The sequence below is a fragment of the Lepidochelys olivacea genome (genome assembly GCF_965140295.1).
Source record: "Lepidochelys olivacea isolate rLepOli2 genome assembly, chromosome: 8".
Classification (NCBI taxonomy): Eukaryota; Metazoa; Chordata; order Testudines; family Cheloniidae; genus Lepidochelys; species Lepidochelys olivacea.
In genome coordinates this window covers 79,263,954-79,280,990 of record NC_140418.1, presented here as the reverse complement: position 1 = coordinate 79,280,990, position 17,037 = coordinate 79,263,954, and the positions used below count along the sequence as shown (strand labels likewise).

Below are 17,037 nucleotides of genomic sequence, written 5' to 3'. Positions count from 1 at the left end.
TGCTTTCACCTTCAGTCATATTCCTGAAACATGCATTTGCCCAACTAAGTCTGGCAACTGCACATGTAACGATCTCATTTGCACCTACAAATGCTGCTGTAGGTGATCCATACAAATGCTGGTTTTTTAGGGACAAAAATTTGCCCCACAAAATTTGTGCCAGCAAGTTAGAAAGCCATTTTGAAAATTAGACCTGTAATTTGTAAGTTGATTTGGAATCCTATGGGATAAAATAATTGTATTAAGGGCAGATATAATTGTTATTATGAAACAATCACTGTACTTAAAACTATTAGTGTCAGCTTATAATCAGAATAAGTTTCTCCAGAGTTGTAATATTTTAATGTGCAATTTCCCTCACACTTTTAGACATACAGTACGGGCAAAAATTGAAAAATTAGGAAGGCATAACCCCAAGAACAAGTGCTTTCCAAGAGACCAAAAGCAGTGAACAGAAACAATATTTCTGTCTCTTTACGATGTGATCAATCATTTACTTCGGTTTAATGAACAAGTTATTCCTTAGACTAAAAGCAATAAAGTAGAAGTCAAATATTCGGGGGCAGCTCCTCAGCAGGTATAAATCGTCATAGCTCCATTGAGTTCAGTTAGGTTATGTCCATACCGGCGCTTTTGTTGGTAAAACTTGTGTCAGTCAGAGGTGTGAAAAAACACACACCTGACCGACAAAAGCGCTGGGGTGGACAGCGCTATGTCAGCAGGAGACGCTGTTCCACAGACACAGCTACTGCTGCTCATTCGGGGTGGTTTAATTATGCCAGCGGGAGAGCTCTCTCCCGCCAGCCTAGAGTGGCTACAGGGGAGACCTTACAGAGGCGCAGCTGCAGCAGTACAGCTGTGTCACTGTAAGGTCTGTAGTGTAGACACAGAAGCTATGACAATTTACACCAGCTGAGGAGCTGCCCTCAGTACAGTCTTTTAGGACCCATTCTACAGTAATCTCATCTCCTGAGCTCAATGTAGATCAAATATAGCCCTGATGAAAGCAAGTCCAGCATAACTGAAGGCAATGGAGTTGCATCTGCTCTGCCACGGCTGAATTTAGGTAAATTCCTCTCTCCAATAACTTTCATAGTGAGTTGAAAGGATAGCATGTGCCCAAGCCTGTGCAATCAACTGGAAACTAGAGAGCTGAGCTGGAAGGACCTAGTGAAGTGATATCAATAATATACTCTTTAGAAATGCACGGTACATCTGTGCACTGTATCACTTCAATTGTTCCATACTGGCATACCAAACCTAAGATGATCACTAGTGAAATACAATTAATTAAATAACTATCTTTATTAATTAAACACCCAGCCTCAAGAAAGTTTTCATAATGACCCAATTAGTATAAACAGGGTTTTATTTAATTTTCTCATTTCAATGCGTATTATTAGTAGTATAATTAAGGATTGTTATTTTTGCCATAAAATTACTACAAACAATGCTGTGAGCATTTCCTGGTCCATTAGTTATATTTACCATTTATTTTTTGAAAAGATATAAAGTTTCACCAAAGTTCTGAAGGTTTTTATAACACATACATTGTTCACAGAATCTAAGAAACCAGCAATAACCAATTATGAATATAAGATTATAACATTATATAAATATAACTTATCTGGTCTGTTTATAAAATGAACAGAGACTGGGTTATATTTGTCCTGGGTGTAATTCTACTGAAGTCAATGGAGTTACCTCAAGGATGGATTTGGCATAATCTGTACTTTTTATTTCTTATGAAACAGGCTCTTCATAGGTGATGCATTTGCTGAGATTTGGACAAAAATCTCAGGCCAGATTTCCACAGGGAATATATATATTTGGGTTTTATGCCTAAACAAGAGCCATGCTACTGTTTATATGAGGAATGAGCAAATCATTGAATTTACAAATACGGAAATGCGTACTGTTTCCTTATTCTCCAGGAGTAAAAATACACAGCTGGCATGAACAGCAGCATTCCTCTGCTTGTATCCAAAGAAAGTTTTATTGTAACAAAAACTTTCCTTATCTTTATTGGTATCAGGTTTTATAACTTTGAATATTTTCTGTAATCAGACTAAGTTGGACTCATTTCACAGCTGCTACTGCTATCAGTCAGTGACGTTATTTGTTGTGGGAATCATAGTATTTAGTGGATGGAAAAGTGTATTAATCAGCCAGTATAGCTGAATGTAATACAATATTCACAATTAACATTTTGTATGTTGCAGTCCTGGTCTTTAAATCAAATTGGACTGACATAAGCACAGTTGTGTCAATCGAACTTCCCCAGTTACTAAAAGCCACAGCTTTCCCTTGACAGCTTCTACAGTGCACTTAGACATTGTCAGTACAAAAAGCTGAAGCACATTGAAAATAGACAGTGCAAAATAAATTTAATTTTTATAAATAAACAGCACAAGGGCTACTTCACTGATTGCATTATTTATTTAAACATTTTAAACCCCACATTTTGAGATGCAAATGAAGCTGCCGCTGAATTTTCAGTCTGCCATAGATAGATAACAGGGGAGTTGGTGTAAAATTTGTTGGAGCCCTCTGCATGGCAGTTAGAAATTACATGTGAATAATGATAGAGCACCATTGAAACCTAATCCACCTGAGAACCTCACAATGCTATTTTTAGCATCGCTTTTCACAACAGACCTGAATTTAAGGATTCTTCTATCTATGATATGTATGTGGCCGGCACCAATGCAGTATCTGAGCACTGCTGTAACGGATTTAGCCTCACAACCCCTCTGTAACGTAGGAAGTGCTACTCTCTCTATTCATTTTACAATGGAGAAGGAAGGTACACAGAAAGTGACTTGCCCTCGGTCATGGAGGAAGTCTGGGGTTGAGCATGGAATTGAAGCTGCATCTTCCAAGTTCCATACTATCCCCCTAGGCCATTGCACTGTCCTTCCATTTGCTAGTGCAGCTGTACATATTCACAGTATGAGTGCACACTCATGATGAAATGAAAAAGATCTCTTTCAAATCATTTACTGGGACCTAATCATTCCATCAGATGAAACATTTTCCTGCAGAAGCCCTGCTATCATTCCTATCACATGGCAAAGCAATTGAAAGATATCCCTCTCGCAAGCATTTTTCTCAATTGTCTGCTGAAAAATCCATGAGGTTTTCAAGTAACAAGGCATGTGTGATAGAAATTGAATTTAAAAATACCTTTGATGCTGAGGACAATCATTTGCACCTCATGCACTCTGCATCTGTCCAATTCTAAATACATGCAACGAAAGACATCACCCCACATGAACTAAGACAACCTGAAAGAAGTTAGTAAGATAAGGTTTACAACAGTAGGTAGGAAAAAAACATACCACAATACCAATAACTTGCCTGCTGCTGTATTCCATGAGTACCCAAAACTGTAAGATCTGGGTGCTTAAATAATGCATAATATAGCCAAAATATACACTTTTAGAAATACTGTGTGTTGATAACTAACCACAGCAAAAACATTTAAAAGAACCAGATAAATAAAGATTGGCCAATATCTATAGTACATAGTATGGAAAGAAATTTGGAGGGGACATATAGCCCAGCCTTATCTAATAGCCTTGGTAATTTAGTCTTTGTATTGCAATATGATAAGTTAACTCATAGTTGAGCAGGTGCATTCAACTGATCTAAATTCTAGGTCAGATCTTGCAGTTTTTTAGGCTGGCAAATTCCTGAGATTTCACTGGTATCTCACATATACTGTGTTTGAGATTACACCATTTTGCTACCATGCACATCAGTTCACCTCGCCCTCTTCAGGCTAACGGGAGTTGACAGACAAATGCACACCCCTCTGTCCACTTATACCACCTCTTGTTACAAGCTGTTTTTGGAGTTTACTGTTCCATATTTATAAGAAAACAAATCACAAGAAAAGTGTTTTCTTCCAGCCAATGCAAAGATCACATAACCTGAATTACTTATTGAATTAGCATTGCTTGTGTCATCTTTTAGCAAGTTGATACAAGTGCATGCTGGAACCTGTCTGCCTTTTCAAATAACAGCTCATTCAATCTTTTTTGTGAAACTAATGAATCAACCGGCCTTCAGGGCAATTCCTGATTAAGACTACTGCTGCCAATTGTACCAAATCAATGGACAGCAGCCCACACAAAATTATTCTAGCAAATCATAGTAACATTCACCATGAATGCTGAGGAGCATGACTGGCTGTTCACATAGACTACACTGTGTTGTTTCTTCTGTGACATCCTCTTCTAGTCAAAAAACAGTTTTCCTCTTCCCCAAATCTTTTTGCTACACTTGTCTTGTTCCCTGAAAATTGCTTTCATGTTAGAATATGAAGTGCAAGTTGATGGGAGGGAAGATTGTCCAGTGGTTAGGGTGCCACAAACTTCTTTGGTGGAGTCTCATAGTCTGTCTGACTCACTTCCCCCATCAGATTAAAAAAAATTGAAAGATCACTTTTTCCCTACCGCACAGCAGGGCTTAATTTGTGCCAGGGCTTGCCAGAGCTGAGCCCCAGCACCTCTGGGCTTGGCAGTTCCTAGCCCCAACACCTCTGGGCTTGCCGCATCAGTTATGAAAGTAAAAAATATTGCTTGAGCCCCAGCACCTCTTTCATTACAAATGAAGCCCTGCTTCACAGGGGCGTTGTGCAGATTGTGAGGCACTCAGATACTGCAATAATGGGGGGCCACAGAAGCATGTTAGATAGAAGTTCATCTTAATATAGATATTTATCCAGCTATCGGTCTTAGAGGTTTCTATAGCACCCATCACCATGGTATCCAAGCGTTTTTATTACAGAATCTGCATTTAATTGAGGTGGAACTGCTGTTTCTAAGCCCAGCAGCTGAAAGGGTCCACGACCAAGAGGTTTGAATGTCCAATTCCCATTAAAATTAAGTGGGTTTAAAAATCAAGCCATCATTCATTCAATAAACTTAATAGCAAAATGTGCTTGAAAGGCAAACATAGTCAGAATGTGCTGGTAACAAAAGTTAATACAATGAATCTAAAACCTGTTCTATGATTCATTATATCTTTGTAGGGTTTGTTCATCTTAGCCAAATCACTGCCCTCTGCTCATTCAAATCCCTTCTGCTATGTCACTTCACCTATAAGTGAGTTAACAGGCATGTGTGCACACACACACAAGTTCCTAGGAACACATATACAAACCCCACAAGACGTGCATATACCTACGAGCAACCACGTGATCTTATTTTCATAATCCTTGTCCTGCTTAACCTATTCTTCCCCCCTTTTTTTTTTTATTCCACTCAACCATCATTGCAGGGCTAAACTTAGATCATGAGTTCTGACACTTGCCTTCTGCTTGTTCTGTAAAGAGCCTAATGCCCTTTTGAGCACCACCAAATAAATAATAATAATATGATGCTGATGATGTTCATATCAAAGCAAACAGAAGGAACTGAAGTATAAAGCTCAGCTTCTTGGATTCTTTTTAAATTCTATTTGCAATAATGTGAGACAAACATGGATGTTACCAAGACACTTGTATTTCTCTTTTCCTCTCCATTCAGACCATATGCAGAGGGAAAGGAGTTAGCATACAGGGAGTGAAGATGAACCAAGCTTGGAGACAGTTTTCTCTCCTTTTCCATGAAGTCCTTGCCTACTTCGGTAGCACTTAAAAAACCAAACCAAAAAATGAAAAAACACCCAACATAAATTATTTATATAGGCTGAACCTGAAACCTTGTTTGAACATTCTGAGACCCTGGACCTAGAGTTTGACTGCACAGATCAATTTGCAGGATCGGGGGCCTATATTTGGAAAAGAATATTGTCAAGGTATTTTTCCTATTTTTTTTAACTAAAAGAAAAATCCCCCACTATCAAGGATGCTGGAAGTGTGGCAGCACGCCCTGGCTTGAAGTGATTTCCATCATATACAGGGTTTATGGTTTTGTTCACTGGCTTTCAGCATCCCCGCTATACAAATTGTTCCAACGCCACCGCCTGCTATTATTGTAATTATTCTTGCCTTTGGAAAGCCTGAGACTGAAATGTTTGCTTCCCCATTTTCATTTCCCTTTGTGGTTTGTAAAATTGTAGGGTTGCTGTCAAGACCTGTACTGCTGGCATTTTGTTGTAACAAAGCACAAAGGATTACCTGGATTGTACAAAAAGATTATAAAGAGAGGGGAAAAACAAAGCAAAGTAAGTCAAAATTTGGGCTTTACCCTCCCTTGTGAGTTTCCATTTATGGGCCCAATCCTGCTCCGACCAAAGTCAATGCAAGGGTTCTGAGACGGATTTCAGTGGGAGCAAAATTAGACCCTAAATGATTGCTTCTCTGTGTCCTGAGTTAGTAAACTATTTAAAGTAGGGTTTCCATGTCCACCTGAAACATTTTGAAACTGGCTGATTCCCGAAGCCCTGACCTTACAAACACTTACACCCATGTAAGTTTATTTACCTGAGTAGGCTTATTGAAGTCAACGGGACTACTCACAAGAATAAAATTAAGTGTGTGTCTAAGCAGTCACAAGATGAAGGCCTATGTGCCCTTGACCCTACTAAGGACAAAAACTAAATATTTGTGATTACATTAATTCATTTATATCTTGTGGAATAATGATAAGCTAACACAGAGTGCATTGCAAATTAACATTCATAACAACTGATGTGTTAATCAGAATTTGAATAGAATCACTCAGCATTCATTACATTTTCATCTGTGGCAGTCAGTCCCTTCAACTCCTGTATATTCTGACGCCATCCATTCAAATGAATGTACAACTGTTGCAGAGGCTTGTCAAGGGACAAAGCTGATTAAAGTCTACAATCAATACTTTTTTACAAATATAACCAGAAGTTGGAGGTAAAATGAGCTTCACATTACTGTAAGAGTTTATAATATTTTGGAGAATCTTAATGAGTAGGCCACAAGCTAAAAGACTTAATTTTAAGTGGTAAAATATGATGTAAGAAGTACTATATCTGACCAGACCAGTTAGCGACCTTGTCCAATATCCCATTCCTTACATTTACCCATACAAGATACTTCAGAAGGAGAAATAAACCCTGTAATGGACAATTATAGAATAATCAACCCAGAAAGCCCACGTTTCTTAACCTCAAGCAATCAGTAGCTGTTTTATGCCCCAAAGCATGACGGTTGATCTCCCTTATACATTTTGATAAATAAATATAAATATTACAGAAAAGGCAAACACAGTTAAAAAAAGGGCTATTTCAGGGAAGACGTTCTGATTATTTAGCCAGTCCCATAGATGTGTAGAGAACCTTTGCAGCAATATAAGACCAAGGCCCAGATCCTCAGAGGAGATTATAAGTTAAATTAGACATAAAAGATAGTGAGGAGCAATGACAGACGATGGCAATAACCAATTAACATGGGTTTATTTTGTGTATTATTGTGGAGTATGTATGTGATGATTTTCCTATCAGGTCACGAGGGAGAGTAGAAGGAAATGCACAAATGTGGAAGTTGGTGGTGGAAAGTCGATTTTAAGAGCTCTTTAAGTTGACGGAACGGCATTGGTTGTGTGGACGCATTCATTTTAAAATTGATCTAACGCGGCTAAATTCAACCTAACCCCACAGCGTAGACCAGGCCCTAGATTTTTTTAAGACATCAGTGAAAATCATGGCCATATAGACTTGATATGGGAACTAGCCGGAATATACCGGTCCTACCCTCAAGCAAGCTGCAGAGCTACAGTCCCATTCCTTCCATGGCCATAGGCTGGAATAGCAGTGGCTTCCCCAACTTATTTTTTCCTGACAACACATCGGTGGGAGAAAGAAAGAAAACCAAGACTGACTTGCTAAGATCACACAGGAAGTCTGTGGCAAAGCAGGGACTCAAACATAGGTCTCCCAAATTTGTCCCCTATCCACTGGCTTATCCTCTCTCTTACTACATAGCCTCTATCGTTTATAGGCTACATCTAATGACAAATAAATATTGAGTGAGACATTTCATATAGCATTCTGCTCCTTCTCCTAGCCACTGGATCTGTGGAAATGGGTTCTTACAGCTGCTCCTCCCGTTGTTTCCCAGATTGGACCTCCTGATGCACAGGAAACGTAGAGGGCCACCAGCGCATTGTCACTCTGCCTGTGCCTTCCCCTGACCCACATGAATGTGTATCATGGGGCTTCCATGGCATGGAGGTTCATCAAAGGCCTTCCCCAAAAGAGTGAATTTCACCCTGTAAGGTAGAAACACTGCTGGCATACACATTTAAGGGCACACACTTAATGTTGATAAGACCCTGCACTATCAACCAATATTCTGATCGCTTCAGGGAAATCACTGACATTCCAGTGGGGAAAACATTTGCAGAACTTATCATTCCAAAGGTTCCTCTTAATTAAATATAGAGACCGCTTTAATACATGGTCCTTAGGGCAAATTTTACTGACCTGCTGCTGTATTTGTGGCGCTAAATAGAACAAGACAGCTTCTGAATGAACCACCTCAATGTTAAATAGTAGAGTATAGAAAACACTTTACAGTTTGTAGGGAAGAACCCACAAGGAATACCAAGAAATTAGTATTTGATCCCTGACTTCTCTGAATTGCTTTCCTTGCATTTCAGCTTTACATTAAAAAAAAAAAAAAAAAAGATAAAATCAGACTTCAGTTGAATTCTCATCTGAAATGCTCAGAAATATCCTTTCCACCAGAGGTCAGCATCTTAGTGTACCAGAAAGCTGTAGTGCTTGTTTGATTTTGAAAGTAAATGTTAATAGTTATCAATGGTTTGCTGTCAAACTGGGAGTGTACATCTCCTGGGGTCCCCAGGGGCTCTTTCCTGGGTCGAATACTATTAAATAGTTCCATTAATGATTTGTACAATGGAGTGGAGGGTATCCTTATAACATCTGTGGATGACAACAAGTTGGGAGAGGTGCTAGCACTTTGGAAGACAGGATAATGACAACTTAGAGACTTGGTCTGAAATCAACAAGATGTTTTATTGAATTTCAAGTGCAAAGTATATTACTTAGGAAGGAAAACTCAAATACATAACTACAAAATAGGGAATAACTGTCTAGGTGATAGTACTGCTGACAAGGATCCGGAGATTATAGTGGATCACACATTGAATAGGAGTCAAAAATGTAATGCAGAGCTCTTCCTCTGTGTAGCTCAAAAGCTTCTCTCTCTCACACAAACTGAATTTGGTCAATTAAAAGATATTACACCTCATCCACCTTGTCTCCCACCCATATAATGCAGCTGTGAAAAAGGCTAATATTCTGGGGTGTATTAACAGGTGTCATTGTGACACTATCTCAGGGGAACACCTTGCACCCCCATGTTCATCCTTATGATTGTGTGGTATCCAATGCAAAGTTTGTCATGTCAGGTGTCTTCGGAAGGCTCATGATGCACTGGGCATTGTTGTTATAGTAAAGTTATAGGTTGTAATTTCATGTACATAGTTATGAGGCTGAAAATGTGTCCTCATGGCTTAAAACAAGCCCAAGCAAAACTTTCTAGGAACAGAGGGGCAGTTCACACCTCATCAGGGCACATATGGGACAAACCCAGCCCAGCCTCACAGGAACAAAGGACATTGGCCTAGGTAGCAACAAAGGATCTGTTGGACTCTCGAGTGAGTCACCACCCTTCTCTTGGACAGTTTGGGAACTGCCCCTCTGGAACAGGCTTCCAAGGGAGGTTGTGGAATCTCCAACATTGGACGTTTTTAAGAATAGGGGTTGGAGTTGGACACACCTGTCAGTGACAGTAAAGGTGGTTTACTTGGTTCTGCCTCAGTGCAGGTGGCTGGACTTGATGACCTCTCAAGGTCTCTTCTAGCCCTACATTTCTTTGATTCCATGAATATGGAATAACCCCAGAGCTTGGACTATGGTGAAGCCCAGAAAGAAGGAAAGCAAAAGGGTATGGAGGACAAGTCTTCAACGGGACTACAAGGTTTTGTATAATGTTAGTTTACTGTCCCAGGGAATCCAATGTAAATATTTTTGAAAGTAAAGAAGAGTAACAGAATAACTGCAGCCCTGTATGGGAAATGTAATGCTAAAATGGAGAGTACACCATACAACTGAGAGGATTGTTGATATTACAGTTTTCTCTTGGTTGGGAGAGTGGAAATACAGCCTTTGGCCTCCTTCCAATGAAGGTATTATTTATTATTTGCATTATGATAGCTCTTAGGGCTTGATCCTTCTTGGGAGTGCATTGTGCTAGATGCTGTACAAACATAAAATAAGACCGCTCCTTCCCCAGAGAGCTTGCAATCTACTCCTGCTTACCTAAAAAAGTGTCCAAATATGAAGGTTTTGAGGGCCAACTCCCATGTTCCCAATGGAAGAAGAGAGAGGAAACGGCAAGGCTATTTTAGTCCCTTACATGGATTTTTCCTCAAGATGCTTCAAAAGTTGGGTTTGCAAGAAGCGAGTCACCCAAAGTTAGACTATTTTTGAAAATCCTGGCCTAGAACTTTAAATATGTCCCTGATCAACACACAGGGATTTTCTGGGATTTAAATTGAATCCTTTTTAGGGCTGACCCAGCTATGATTGTAGACACTTCTGTTAATAAATATGATAATTCCACTGAAAACAAAACATATAAATATTCCTTATGGTTATTCAGGGGTAGGAATTAATTTCCATTTTCCACTCTTATGTCAAGCTTTGACCAGTCTTCACTCTGAAGGAACTACAGAAATATAAAATATCAAGGAGCAGTCATTTTTGCTATAGTAGGAAAGCTAACCAAACATGAAACAAAATGCATACTTAATTTTAAAGAAGCATTTTATTTTGGGGTAGCTTTGTATATGAGCTTCAGCCTAGTATTATAAACCATGTGTAGAAAGTAAGTCTATAGGCATTAATATTTGCATCTCATGTCTTTATAGTGCTGTCCCCTCTAAAAAAAAAAAAATTAAAAAAAAAAACCCCACCACCAAACTACCAAACCACAGAAGTAGTCTTTGCACAAAAACTTTCATTACAATAGCAAAAATACAAGTGTAAACCTTTTCAGCGAGTTATATAAATACAATATTTATCTTGAAATGTGAGGAGCCATACCTACAACCCAGTAATAGGACTATCTAAGTGACTAAGAACTGCCCATACCACACAGGGTTTTTGGGATCTGGTCCTTATTTAATATAAAGAACTTTAATAGCTTACATATCTTTGTTACTATATCCTCTGATCCAAATTCTAGTCTCACTTTCACCAATACAACTCACTGATGTCAATGCATGGGTGGAATCAAAAGCAGACTCTGACCACATCCTGACCACAGGAGTACTGCGGAAAGGGATCTGGGGGTCATAGTGGATCACAAGATAAATATGAGTCAACAGTGTAATGCTGTTGCAAAAAAAGCAAACATCATTCTGGGATGTATTAGCAGGAGTACTGTAAGCAAGACACGAGAAGTAATTTTTCTGCTCTACTCCACGTTGAATGGGAGTATTGTGTCCAGTTCTGGGAAGATTGAAAAATTGGGTTTGTTTAGTGTGGAGAAGAGGGGGGGCATGATAATAGTTTTTAAGTACCTAAAAGGTTGTTACAAGGAGAAGGGAGAAAAATTGTTCTTTTTAACCTCTGACAATAGGACAAGAAGCAATGGGCTTAAATTGCAGCAAGGGTGGTTTAGGTTGGACTTCAGGAAAAACTTTCTAACTGTCAAAGTGGTTAAGAACTGGAATAAATTGCCTAGGGAAGTTGTGGAATCTCCATCATTGGGGATTTTTAAGAGCAGGTTGGATAAACACCTGTCAGGGATGGTCTAGATAATACTTAGTCCTGCCTTGAGTGCAGGGGACTGGACTAGATGACTAGGTCCCTTCCAGTTCTAGGATTCTATGATTAATAGGTTACATTATCTTTCAACATTACATCATCTGCTATGGAGTTTGTTCTCTGAAGGCACTCGGATTTTGATTGAGCTGCTTAAGATTCTTTGGGCCTGATTTTCTGTAGTGCTGAGCACCCACAGCTCCATTGACCTTAAAAGGAATTCCGGGGCTCGGTACTTCTGAAACTCAGGCAGAAGGGACTTCAAAAGTTGGGCTCCCAAACACTGAGACATGCAAAAATTAGGGACCATTTCTGAAATAGTTGCCCCTAGAACTTTAAATATGTCCCTGATCTAAATTCAATCCACAGGTAATACAGCCACTTTTAAAAACACAAAGAATGGAAGTTATTCCACACATTAAATTTGATTAGTCACAGATTAAAAATGAGAATTTGTTATTAAAGTCTTCATTATCTGCAGTCTCATCACCTCTCCCTCAAGATCCTCGGCTCTAAATCAGAGAATTAAATCTGGTCCAGTCTGATTTTTATACAGTGTGTGAGAGATCCATTCATATTCTGGCTTGTATTGCTCCAACACACTTGGCTTTTTTAAAAAAACAGCAAGAATATAAATTCATTCGTATTAAACAGGCTTTGTTCATGGCGTTTTTGTTGTAAAAATTTGAAACTGAAATCTATTTTCAGTCACATTTCCCACCCAATCATGTCCAGAATTTACATGTAACGCACTGGCAAAGTGCATGTGATCCTGCCCTTTGGCCCAGATGTGGGGGAAAGGACTTATTACGTCCAGCTAGTGCAATCACTCCTGCCACTCAAGTAGTACTGGCTTGTGCTTTTGGTAGTGTTCTACCCCTGCCGACAACCCACAGTGGGGGTAGTTGCACATGCACACCATGGGTTGCTATTATAGACTTGCCCTTGACTGCCAAGTTGCTGGCATTAACTTGTTTTAAGGGAGTATCGAATTATTTGTGCTGAAGTGTGGGGAGGGGTATTTATGAACTAGTATATACATTTTGTAAACAGAGGCAGCAAACAGGGCACATTTCTGGACTACCAGCCCCCAAAGTGTCCCCTTTAGATACATAAAAACTGATCAAATACATAACTTCAGACAGCCACAAATGCATTGTTTAGCAATTAATTCTTCCTGCAGGTGTCTAGCAAGGAGAGTTCCGTTATATTGTTTGTATTTTGTTTCCATGCATAGAAAGTCTCTCTCAACAAGTTTATTCCTCTTATGGGGAAAACAATCTCATGTACTTAAAAAAAAAAAAAAAAACAGCACAGAAAGTTTCTCTCTTCAATACAATGTATTTTCCCTTTGGGTAATTATTTACAAGGACTTCACGTAACACTGTGGAGTTTGGGCTTTGGAACAGAGTGAACATATTCAATGATCTCCTGTTACAAGCCACTCCCCTCCTACCCCATATCTCTTAGGAAAAGTATATCCCAGGTTAGCTCATGAGTTTCCTTTGCCACTGATAGTCCCTTGAATAATGCTGTCTTCAATATATTGACTGGTAGTATCTGTGCTCCTGCTGAGCACCGTTGAAGGAATCCTTGAAGATCGTCTCTCGTGGCTTTTATCATCAGAAGAGCAGCACATGATCCGTCTCATGGTGTTGGACATTTCATCATCTTTGTAAGAGTAAATGACTGGATTCATGACAGAGTTGAGCAAGGCCAGGAGAAGGAACCATCTTTTCACATGCTGAACCCCACAATGAGTGCAGTTCAGACCATCAAGCAGCAGAACCACCAACCCAGGGGTCCAACACACAACAAATGCACCTAGAGAAAGAAAAAAAGAAAAAAAAGGGTTCAGACATCAATAAATCCTGGCTTTGGGCACACAAGTATTTTTCCCCTCCAAGAGCATCAGATTCATGAAGAACAATATACACCAAATTGTACAGGGAAAAATCACAACAACAAAAATTACATCTATTAACAATTTCCCTGGAAAGCACTGAAAATGTAATAGCATAGCATTTGAAAGATTACAGAAAGCATGAACTGGGATGCTAAGAGTCCACTGCCTCTTAGAACAGGCAGTGAATGGCCCTTACAACACTGATTTGGCCACTCTGACTAGAAGACACAAATGGGGCAAAGGATTCTTTGGCACAGACACAACTGAGTTGATGCAACTGGTGCTTTGGCAAGTAGAAGGAACTCCTCTGCTAATCACATCTCTACTCTGTATGCTAGAGGGAAAAAGACCACCATGCTACACCCCAAAGAGATGGCAAATCTACTGCCTGTTAGACTACAACTGATTGTGTTTGCAAAGCATGCTGCTAATTTCATCCAATAGAAAAGCACATACATTAAACATGCTCAGGTTCAAAATGGCCCAGCTACCCCAGGCTGCAGTGCTTACAGTGCTTGTGGTATAAGCGGTATTGAACCCCAGAACTTTTATGGTACCCTGCCACACCATTCCATACTGGCAATTGTCTCTCCTCTCTCTTCACAGCCCACTCTATGATCTTGTGCTATGGGTGCCAAAGCTAAGGGCATATTTCCCTGCAGGATAGGTGCATGCCAAGTACCTCCCTCATCTCCCTACCTATCCTTCTCCACAGGACTCAGCACACGGAGGTAGAGGGGCCAGGGAGCAACTGAGCCAAGAGGGAGTTAGGGAAGAAATTTTGAGAAAGGGCTCCTGGGGGTAGAGTGGAGAGATGGGGGTTGCGAGGGGAGGAATTAAGACCTAAAGCGGGAGAAGGGAAAAACCAGAAGAGCTAGAAGAGATAAAGGGAAGTGAGAAATGTGCTGGCCAGGAGACAAAGGTCACCAGAAAGAGGACAAATCAGGAGTAGCAGAGGAAGAAATGCAAACAGACCCCTACATGGCAGGGGAGAGAGAGAGAGGAATGGGAGAATGGGAATTGGGAGAGAATTGGGAATGGGAAACTATATCAGAAAAGGGGAAAGGATGAGGAGTTATTTTATTGAAGGGAAAAAGGCAACGAAAGAAAGTGAATGTCAGAGCATTCACGCCAGGCTTCTCCTCGGCAGCCAAAGTGACAGGACTGAGCGAGGAGTGAAGAAACCACACACCCAAACCCAATGCAAGGGCCACCCTTCCTCTACCCAAATATGCAAAGCCAGTATAGGGGGGAGACACTACACAGAAAGGAAGAGAAAAGAAGAAAAGTGGAAACATCCAGGAAGGATGGAAAAGGGAGAGAAAGAGAAATGAAGATGTAAGACTTATTTACATCCCTACATGTTACTGCTATCCTTGTCAGAAGGGGCAGGAGAAAAAAAAAAAATCACACTTCTACAGGAGGAGGAGAATCTTCAGAGCGATTGTGGCATCAAACCAGCCATTTCCCTCCACCCCAACATTACACTGCCAGCTTGTCATTCTTTGCTTTCAAGCCTGAGGAAAAGCAGCCATGTGTACCATAATACTAACGGAGCACAAGCCACAATTGCTGCCTGACTTGCAAAAATAGAAAATTACAACTCTGCACAAGACACTTTGTGGATGACACAGTAAGGAAACTCTGCTTATGTATAAAGATATAGTTTCTCTTTTTTGGGCTTTAAAAATCAGCAAACAAATAAGAACTCTTTTAGCATTTATGCACGTCAATGTTGAAATGTTCTCCGGGTGGTCTTGGTATCCATTCAACAGCTCTGATATTAAAAATGAGTCACCTTCATTTTCATAATACTGCTAGTTTTCCTAGATATAAACTGTGTGTGATTGGGTGGACTAAGCCCAAAGGCCCCCTGCTGGAGGCCTCAGGGTTCTGCCATACCCATCCCAGGAAAGAAGCAATGGAGAGGTCCTCCAAGCAGGTTAGAATGGCTGCAGGGCAGCAGTTGGCAACGTGTCCATACACGGACACAAATGTCTGTGGTAAAAATGTTTAGGTCCGTGGGGGTGCTCACCTCGGGTGGCTCCCCGTCCCTGCAGCTGCTAGCAGAGGCATGGCCAGGCGGCTCTGCAGGCAAGCTGCCTCCATCCCCACACCCTGGGTGCTGATGTCACAGCTCCCAGCCCATTGGCCAGGAACTGTAGTCAATGGGAGCTGCGGGGGGTGGCGCCTGCAGACGGAGGCAGCATGCCTGTAGAGCTGCCGGGCCGCGTGCACCTCCACCAGCAACAACAGGGACAGGGAGCCAGCCAAGATGAGCTTCCCTGCAAGCAGCTCCACGTCCCTGCTGTTGCTGGTGGAGGCACGGCCAGGCGACTCTGCACTCTGCCTCTATCCCCCCTCCCTGAGCTCTGACTCCTCAGCTCCCAGCCCATTGGCCAGGAACCAATGGGAGCTGTGAGGGCGACGCCTGCGGACAGAGCAGCCTGCAGAGCCACCTGGCTGAGCTTCTGCATAGGAGCCGGAGCCTGCTGCTGCTTCCAGGAGCTGCTTGAGGTAAGCGCTGGACGGAGCCTGCACACACATACACCCTGTGCCCCACCCTCCTGCTCCAGCCCTGATTCCCCTCCTGCCCTCCAAACCCCTTGGTCCCAGCGCGGAGCAACCTCCTACATCCCAAACCCCTCATCCCCAGCCCCACCTCAGAGCCTGCACCCCTAGCTGGAGCCCTCACACACCCCCGCAACCCAACCCCCTGCTCCAGCCTGGAACCCCCTCCTGCACTCTGAACCCCTCATTTCTGGCCCCACCCCATAACCCCAACCACCTCCCACAGTCCAACCCCCTGCCTCAGCCCGGAGCCCCCTCCTGCGCCCCGCCAATGTCCATCACTAAGTCAGGTAATTTTGTCAAGTGTCCATTGTGCAACATAGTGGTACTGAACCCTGCTGCAGGAAAAGCAGCCAATCAGGGCCCAAGAGGGCTATATAAAAGGAGCTTCAGAACAGAGTAATAGTTAGTTGCTGCTTGGAGCTGGAGAAGAAAGGACTGCATGCCTGGCTGGAAGAGCAGCAGGACCACGGACAGTCTGCTGGCAGGGACCGGGGAGCAAGAGGCTTCTGGCTGGCTGCTAGGACTTAGCCAAAGACAATTTGCTAGCAGAGACCAGGGGAGCAATGAAGGAGCTCTTGTCCGGCTGCTACTGAGAAGGGAGTGAGCCCAGGGAGGGCCACAGGAAGATAGTGTCTCCAGGGAAGAAGCCCTGGGGATACGGCCCGATACCAGGGCCGGGACTACTTAAAGACTCAGCTCAGAGAGGGCTAGAGAAACACCACCAGAGGGGTACTGAGATAGACCCTAGTGGACTGTATACCCTGGAAGGGGGTTGC

General features: G+C 41.7%; 1 protein-coding gene across 2 annotated transcripts in view; it reads right to left on the bottom strand.

Moving 5' to 3' along the window:
- Positions 1-10,761: 10,761 nt before the first annotated feature.
- LPAR3 (lysophosphatidic acid receptor 3) overlaps positions 10,762-17,037 on the bottom strand; it is a 37,660-nt gene continuing 31,384 nt past the window's right edge. For both annotated transcript variants that reach the window (XM_084637802.1, XM_084637803.1), the window contains one exon: positions 10,762-13,605. In XM_084637802.1, the coding sequence (XP_084493928.1) occupies positions 13,274-13,605 (332 nt within the window). In that variant the 3' untranslated portion in view covers positions 10,762-13,273. The remainder of the gene's footprint in view (positions 13,606-17,037) is intronic.